The sequence below is a fragment of the Coturnix japonica genome, unplaced genomic scaffold (assembly GCF_001577835.2).
Source record: "Coturnix japonica isolate 7356 unplaced genomic scaffold, Coturnix japonica 2.1 chrUnrandom1014, whole genome shotgun sequence".
NCBI classification, from domain to species: domain Eukaryota; kingdom Metazoa; phylum Chordata; class Aves; order Galliformes; family Phasianidae; genus Coturnix; species Coturnix japonica.
In genome coordinates, this window is record NW_015440360.1 from 1 (window position 1) to 8,345 (window position 8,345).

At 58.3% G+C, this 8,345-nt stretch overlaps 1 protein-coding gene across 1 annotated transcript; it reads right to left on the reverse strand.

Annotated features, from left to right (window-relative positions):
• Positions 1-2,851: 2,851 nt before the first annotated feature.
• LOC107307831 (serine/threonine-protein kinase MARK2-like) lies at positions 2,852-7,524 on the reverse strand. The gene is made up of 2 exons (XM_015851336.2): positions 7,252-7,524; positions 2,852-4,356 (listed from the first exon to the last, which is right to left on the reverse strand). Exons 1-2 carry the CDS (start codon positions 7,459-7,461, stop codon positions 4,147-4,149), a joined length of 420 nt encoding a protein of 139 aa, XP_015706822.1. The 5' UTR covers positions 7,462-7,524; the 3' UTR covers positions 2,852-4,146.
• Positions 7,525-8,345: the final 821 nt, after the last annotated feature.

Consider the following 8,345-nt stretch of genomic DNA (forward strand, 5'->3'; position numbering starts at 1 on the left):
AGGTTACCCCACAAAAGTGAGCCCCAAAGGTGGACCCCAAATAGGTGGACCCCAAAAGGTGGGACCCAAGGGACCCCATAAGGTTGACCCCAGGGACCCCAAATGGTGACCCCAAAAGGTTACCCCAAAAGTGACCCCAAAAGGTGACCCCAAAGGTTGACCCCATGGACCCCAAAAGGCAACCATAGGACCTGTCATGGAACCCGTAGACAGGACCCCAAAAGGTGACCCAAAAGGTCGACCCAAGGGACCGCCATAAGTGTTGACACCCATAAGGTGACACCAAAAGGTTGGACACCATGGAGCCTACTCTCAGATATAAAAACTCTTAGACACCACTATGAAGACGCCAAATATGGTGACCCCATTATAACCTACCAACAAAATAAGTGACCCACCAAAATGTGTTGAAATCCCGGCTTGCTAAGAGGACGTCAGCCATAAGGTGACTTCCCGCCGCAACTACTCGAATTCCGCCTACCTTGAACAGAGGTTAGGAATCTCACTCAGGGAACCGTAGCCAGTCAGTGACCCAAATGTGGACCCCATGGACCCCATAAGGTTGACACAAGAAAGAGTAGACCACAACACCAAAAAGGTTTACCCCATTGGACCCAATAATGGGTGAGCTTGCTCGCCCCCCGCGTCACACTCAAAAATCCTACCCAGCAAAATCCTGATGAAGGTACGCTCAGGGGTGCGCGAAGTGAACGTGGGCCACGAGGACGACGCGCGCTGTATAGCCCTACATGGAACCTGTCCCCCTCAGACTTAGGACTAAGATACCAAGGACCCCCGGAGGACAGGTGGGCTGTGGGGGGAGGAGACCCCCCCTCAATGAGAGAGGGGTGCGGGTAGTAGACCTGGTTTGACACCGGAAGGGGGGCGCTCCATGTGCCACCGCTGAGGCTGTTTGTCGCCCTAAGACGTCTGACAAAGTCCATGGGGTACAACAACAAGGGAGGAAAGTAATCCAGGCACGTCGCTGGATGCGAGAGCAGAAGTCAAAACAGCCGCACTCAGGAGGAGTTGGATTTGGCCTCCCCACGGAGCTTTATTGCTGAAGCTGGAACCTACAATGGTAGTCAACTCAGAAAGTAATTGGGGGGGCTATGGGGGGGGCATGGGGGGCATGGGGGGCTGGGGGAGAGGGGGGTGTGAAGGGGATGGAGGGCAAGGGGGGGGGATGCTATGGGGGGTGGGTTGGATGCTGCTGGGAGACCACGAAGAGCCCCGAATTGTTAATTGGGGGGGTGCTAGGAGTGGAGGAGGGGAAGCAAATGGGGAGAGGGAGGTGATGAATGGGGCGAGAGGGCATGGTGGGGTGGGGGCAATCAAGTGGGATATCGGGAGCTGATTAGCCCTGGGGGGGCATGGGGATGCTATGGGGTGTGGGTTGGATGCTGCTGGGGGGATCACAAGAGCTCCGAGGTTAATTGGGGAGGGGTCTTGGGGGCTAAATGGGGGGGGAAATGGGGAGAGGGGGTGTGAAGGGGATGGAGGGCATGGTGGGGGGTGGGATGGCTATGGGGGGTGGGTTGGATGCTGCTGGGGGACCGACCGAAAAAATCCCACGAGGATTTCTAAATTGTGGGGGGGGGCTAGCTATGGCAGGTTGGAGGGGGGGGTGGGGGGGTGGCACTAATCTGGGAGAAGGGGGGTGGGTGAAGGGGATGGAGGGCATGGGGGAGAAGGGTGCGGGGGCAGGGGGGGGATGGAAAAGGCATGGGGGGGATGCGATGGGGTGGTAGGGGTTAGGACCTGCTGTCTTTGGGGGGGGAGGATCACAAGGGCTTCTGAGGTTGATATTTGGAGAGGAGGAGTCCCATTACCAAAGTGGTGGTGGGGGATAATTGTAGTTGTGGGAGGATTGTGGGTTGATGAAGGGGAAGGGGGGCATGGGGGGGGGAATGCTATGGGGGGGGATGCTATGCGTGAGAGAGGATGGCCTATGTTCTTGGTGCTCTCGCGCTGGTATCGCGCACATGACCGGATGGGATCAACGAAGAAGCTCCGCACGGTTAATTGGGGGGGTTAAATTTTCCCTAAGCATCGCATCGGGGGATATGGGGCCATATGGAGGGGGATGTGATTCCGGGAGCGTGGAGGGCATGCGGGGGGGGGGGGCACATATGGGGAGAGGGTGGATGCTGGCGGGGGGGATCCCACAGAGCTCCGGAGGTTAACTGGGGGGGGCTGAGGGCTATGGGGGGGCAACTGAGGGAGAGGAGGGACTGGGGGGGGGCGCAGAGAGAGCACACGAGGCTGGAGGAGAGGGATGGAGCATGGTGGGGCGTGAGGGATGCTATGGGGGGGAGAGTTGGGTTGATGTTAATATGGGTCCTGGCTTCTGGATTGGAGAGGTGGTATTGCCTGGGCGGGGGGACCAAACAAGAGCTCGGAGAGGTTAATTGGGGCGGAGTGACTATGGGGCGCTATGGGGGGGGCAATGAGGAGAGTGTTATGGGGTGTGTGAAGGGATGGAGGCGCAATCGGGGGGGAGTTGGGGGGTATAATTGCTAGGGGGTCTGGCGAATTGGAATTGCTGCCATGGGGGGCGGATATGTCACCAAGCTAAGCTCGCCACGAGGTAATTGGGGGGGGGGCCTATGGGTGGGTCAATGGGGAGAGGAGGGGGCTGGGGGCACAGGCGGGGAGGGAGGGCATGGTGGTGGGGGTAGCGAGCTATGGGAGGGTGGGTAGAATGCTGCTGGGGGGGATCAAACAAAGCTCTGTATGGTGAATAAAGCGCGGTTGCGTAGGGCAGGGCTATGGGGGGGGCAATATCTTCTTCTTTTGGGGTCACCATTTGGGGTCCCTGGGGTCAACCTTATGGGGTCCCTTGGGTCACCTTTTGGGGTCACCTTTTGGGGTCACCTTTTGGGGTCCCTAGGGTTGCCTTTTGGGGTCCATGGGGTCAACCTTTGGGGTCACCTTTTGGGGTCAACCTTATGGGGTCCCTTGGGTCACCTTTTGGGGTTACCTTTTGGGGTAACTGGGGTCACCATTTGGGGTCCATGGGGTCAACCTTTTGGGGTCCCTAGGGTTGCCTTTTGGGGTCCATGGGGTCAACCTTTGGGGTCACCTTATGGGGTCTCTGGGGACAACCTTTGGGATCAACCTTTGGGGTCACCTTTTGGGGTCAATTTTGGGTAACTGGGGTCACCATTTGGTGTCCCTAGGGTTGCCTTTTGGGGTCCATGGGGTCAACCTTTGGGGTCATCTTTTGGGGTCAACCTTATGGGGTCCCTGGGGTCACCTTTTGGGGTCACTTTTGGGGTAACTGGGGTCACCATTTGGGGTCCCTGGGATCAGCCTTTTGGGGTCAACCTTTTGGGGTCCCTAGGGTTGCCTTTTGGGGTCCATGGGGTCAACCTTTGGGGTCACCATTTGGGGTCCATGAGGTCAACCTTTGGGGTCCCTGGGGTCACTGACTGGGGGTCCCTGGGGTCAACATTTGGGGTCAACCTTTTGGGGTCAACCTTTTGGGGTCCCTGGAATCACCTTTGGGGTCCCTGGGGTCACCTTTTGGGTTCAACCTTTGGGGTCCATGGGGTCAACCTTTTCAGGTCCTTGGGGTCAACCTTTGGGTGTCCCTGGGGTCACATTTGGGGTGAACCTTATGGGGTCCCTGGAGTCACCTTCTGGGTCAACCTTTTGGGGTCCCTTGGGTCACCTTTTGGGGTCAACCTTATGGGGTCCCTGGAGACACCTTTTGGGTCCATGGGGTCAACCTTTGGAGTCCATGGGGTCAACATTTAGGGTCCCTGGGGTCACCTTATGGGCTCCATGGTGTCACCCTTTGGGGTCAACCTTTAGGGTCCCTGGGGTCACTTTTTGGGACCCCAGCGTCACCTTTGGGGTCCCTGGAGTCAGCCTTTGGGGTCAAGCTTTTGGGGTCCCTGGGGTCACCTATTGGGGTCAACCTTATGGGGTCCCTGGAGTCACATTTGGGGTCAACCTTTTGGGGTCCCTGGGGTCAACCTTTGGGGTCACCTTATGGGGTCAATCTTATGGGGTCCCTGGAGTCACATTTGGGGTCAGTCTTTTGGGGTCCCTGGGGTCAACCTTTGGGGGTCAACCTTTTGGGGTCAACCTTATGGGGTCCCTGGGATCACATTTGGGGTCAATCTTTTGGGGTCAACCTTATGGGGTCCCTGGAGTCAACATATGGGGTCCCTTAAGATCTTTCCATTTCACCCCAAACCTCAGTGGGGATCCCCCCCCCCCCCTCACCTCCAGGGTTCCCCTCTTGGTGGGGTTGAGGATGAGGAACTTCTTCAGCAGGTTCTCACAGTCGGTGGACATGTAAAAGGGGATGCGGTATTTACCACGCAGCACTCGCTCCCTCAGCTCCTGGGGGAGAACAAGGGGGCACCAAACATTAGGGGGGACACTATGGACCCCCATGGAGCTCCTGGGGGGTGGGGGGACACAACAGACCCCCATAGAGCTCCTGGGTAAGAATAAGGGGGGCACCCAACATTGGGGGGGAGGGGGGGGGGGGGGGGGAGCACAATGGACACCATAAAGCTCCAGGTGGGGGACACAATGGGCCCCATAGAGCTCCTGGGGGGTGGGGGGACACAATGGAACCCCATAAGGGGGGTGGGGGGACACAATGGACCCCCATAAGGGGGGTTGGGGGGACACAGTGGACCCCCATAGAGCTCCTAGGGGTGGGGAGACACAACAGACCCCCATAGAGCTCTTAGGGGTGGGGGGACACAATGGATGCCCATAGAGCTCAGGGGGGTGGGCGGGACAGCATATGGAACCCCTCATCGAAGGGGGGTGGGGGGGCACACAAACTTCGGCACCCCTATAAAGTAGCTTCTTTAGGGGTGGAGGGGACACAATGGACCCCATAGTGGGGGTGGGGGGACACAATGGACCCATAGAGCTCCTAGGGGTGGGGGACACAATGGACCCCAATAGAGTTTTGGGGGGTGGGGCGGACACACGTGAACACCCATAGAGCTCCTGGGGCTGGGGGGAGGCAACAAGGACGCAACCATAGAGTCTCTAGGGGGTGGGGGACAACATCGTGGAACCCATATGAGCTCTTAGGGGTGGGGGGACACAACATCGGACCCCAATAAGGGGTTGAGGGGGACATACACACAGACCCCATAGAGGCTCACTGGAGGGGTGGGGTGAGCACAATACAGACCCCATAGAGCTCTTAGGGGTGGGGGGACACAATGGATGCCCATAGAGCTCCAGGGGGTGGGGGGACACAATGGACCCCCATAAGGGGGGCTGGGGGGACACATGGACCCCATAGAGCTGCCTAGGGGTGGGGAGACACACAGACCCCATAGACTCTTAGGGGTGGGGGGGACCAATGGATGCCGCATAGAGCCCAGGGGGGTGGGGGACACAATGGGACCCCATACGCTTGAATGTAATCATACCAACTGCATTTCAGACCCCCCAAGATAGTAGTCACCCAAGCGAAGGGGGTGGGGGGGAACAATCGGACCGCCCATACAGAGCTCTTGGGGCTGGGGGGACACAATGGACCCCCATAAGGGGTGGGGGGAAAATGGCCATAGAGCTCTAGGGGGTGGGGGGACAAATGGACCAATAGATGTGTCTTGGGGGGTGGGGGACACAGTGAACCCCCATAGAGCTCCTGGGGGGTGGGGGGAGCACAATGGACCCATAGCAGCTCTTAGGGGTGGGGGGACACAATGGACCCCATAAGATGATAAACTGGGGGTAGGGGGGACACAAATAGGACCCCCAATAGACTCTTCAAGGGGTGGGGGGACCAATGCGACTAGCCCCATAAGGGTTTTTGGGGGACCAAGGGTGTAAGACCCCATAGAGCTCTTAGGGGTGGGGGGACACAATCGGATCCCCCCCCATACGGCTCCCCAATGCTGGGGTTCCCCCATATCCCCCCATCATGTATTACTTCAGTTCTCCCATCGACAGGGCAGAGGAGCCGCTGACCAGCGTATACAGGATGACCCCAAATAAGGGGGGAACACAATGGGCCCCATAAGGGGTGGGGGACCAAACTAGACCCCCCAACGAGCTCCAGGCGGGGTGGGGACTACAATGGACCCCATAAGGGGGGTAGGGGGGACACAATGGACCCCCCTAGAGCCTCCAGAGGGGCTGGGAGAGACACAGTGGACCCCGCATTAAGGGGTGGGGGGGACACAATGGCCCATAGAGCTCCTAGGGGTGGGGACACAACGGAACCACCATAAGGGGGTGGGGGACCAATGGACCCCCAATAGGGCTCCCAATTGCATGGGGTCTTCCCATATCCCCCATCATGTATACTTCAAGGTTCTAGCCATCAGGAAAGGGCAGGAGCGCTGACCAGCGTATAAAGATGCGCCCCCAACCATAGGGGGGACACCAATGGACCCCATATAGGGAGGGTGGGGGACACATGACCATTAGAGCTCCTAGGGGGTGGGGGCACAATGGACCCCAAAGGGGGGTGGGGTACGGACACAATCGCACCGCCCATTAGAGCTCTGGGTAAGAAATATAGGGGCACCCCAACATATAGGCGGGACACAATGGACCCCCATAGAGCTCTGGGGGTGGGGGACACAGTAGACCACATAGAGGTCCCGGTGGGACAAACAATGGACCCCCACTAGGGGGGGGGGGGACACAGGGACCCCAAAGAGGGGTGGGGGACACATGGACCCATAGAGCTCCTGGGGGGTGGGGGGACACAATGGACCCCATAGAGCTCTTAGGGGTGGGGGGACACAATGGACCCCCATAAGGGGGTTGGGGGGACACAATGGACCCCCATAAGGGGGGTTGGGGGACAAAATGGACCCCCATAGAGCTCCTGGGGGATGGGGGGACACAATGGACCCCCATAAGGGGGGTGGGGGGACACAACAGACCCCCATAGAGCTCCTGGGGGTGGGGGGGACACAATGGACCCCCATAAGGGGGGTGGGGGGACACAATGGACCCCCATAAGGGGGGTTGGGGACACAATGGACCCCCATAGGCTCCCCAATGCTGGGGGTCTCCCCCCATCATATCTTACCTTCAGGTTCTGCCCATCGAAGGGCAGGGAGCCGCTGACCAGCGTATACAGGATGACCCCCAACATAAGGGGGGACACAATGGACCCCCATAGAGCTCTTAGGGGGGTGGGGGGACACAATGGACCCCCATAAGGGGGGTGGGGGGACACAATGGACCCCCATAGGCTCCCCAATGCTGGGGGTCTCCCCCCATATCCCCCCCATCATGTATTACCTTCAGGTTCTGCCCATCGAAGGGCAGGGAGCCGCTGACCAGGGTATAAAGAATAACACCTAAACTCCAAACATCTACTTCAGGTCCATCATATTTTTTCCCTTGAAAAAGTTCTGGAGCAGCATAAGGTGGGCTACCACAAAACGTGTCCAGTTTGTTCCCAAAAGTGAATTCGTTGCTGAACCCAAAATCGGCGATTTTGATGTTCATGTCGGCGTCCAGCAGCAGGTTCTCGGCCTGACACAGGGACAGAGGGACGCAGTAAGGACATTGGGGGGGTATGGGGGATATGGGGATGGGAGGGGGATATAGGGTCACCTTTGGGGTCCATGGGGTCACCGTATGGGGTTGACTATTTGGGGTCCCTGGGGTCACCTTTGGGATCTATGGGGTCACCCTTTTAGGGTCCTTGGGTTCATCTTTGAGATCGCTGGGGTCACCTTATGGGGTCCATGGGGGTCAACATTTGGGGTCAACATTTTGGGGTCCCTGGAGTCACCTTATGGGGTCCCTGATGTCAGTCAGCCTTTGGGGTCAACCTTTGGGGTCAACCTTTGGGGTCCATGGGATCAACCTTTTGGGGTTGACCATTTGGGGTCCCTGGGGTCAACTTTTGGGGTCCATTGGGGTCAACATTTGGGGTCCATTGGGGTCAACATTTGGGGTCACCATTGGGGTCCACAGGGTCAACCTTATGCAGTCCATGGGGTCAACCTTTTGGGGTCGACCTTTATGGTCCCTGGGGTCAATCTTTGGGGTCAGCCTTTTGGGGTCCCTGGGTGTCACCTTAGGGGTCCATGGGGTCAACCTCTGGGGTCCATGGGGGTCAACTTTTGGGGTCAACCTTTGGGGTCCCCAGGGTCACTCTCTTAGGGTCAGCCTTTGGGGTCCCTTGGGTCAACCACTGGGGTCCATGGTGTCACCTTTAGGGCCAACCTTATGCAGTCCATGGGGTCAACCTTTGGGGTCAACCTTTGGGGTCCATGGGATCAACCTTTTGGGGTTGACCATTTGGGGTCCCTGGGGTCACCTTTGGGATCTATGGGGTCACCCTTTTAGGGTCCTTGGGTTCATCTTTGAGATCTCTGGGGTCA

What these genes read in the sequence shown, in the direction of transcription:
- LOC107307831 (XM_015851336.2), bottom strand. Translation starts at nt 7,461, where the DNA reads ATGAACATCAAAATCGCCGATTTTGGGTTCAGCAACGAATTCACTTTT. An exon ending in TCGATGGGCAGAACCTGAAG is followed by an intron (nt 4,357 to 7,251) that starts GTAATACATGAT and finishes GTTCTCCCCCAG; the next exon opens with GAGCTGAGGGAGCGAGTGCT.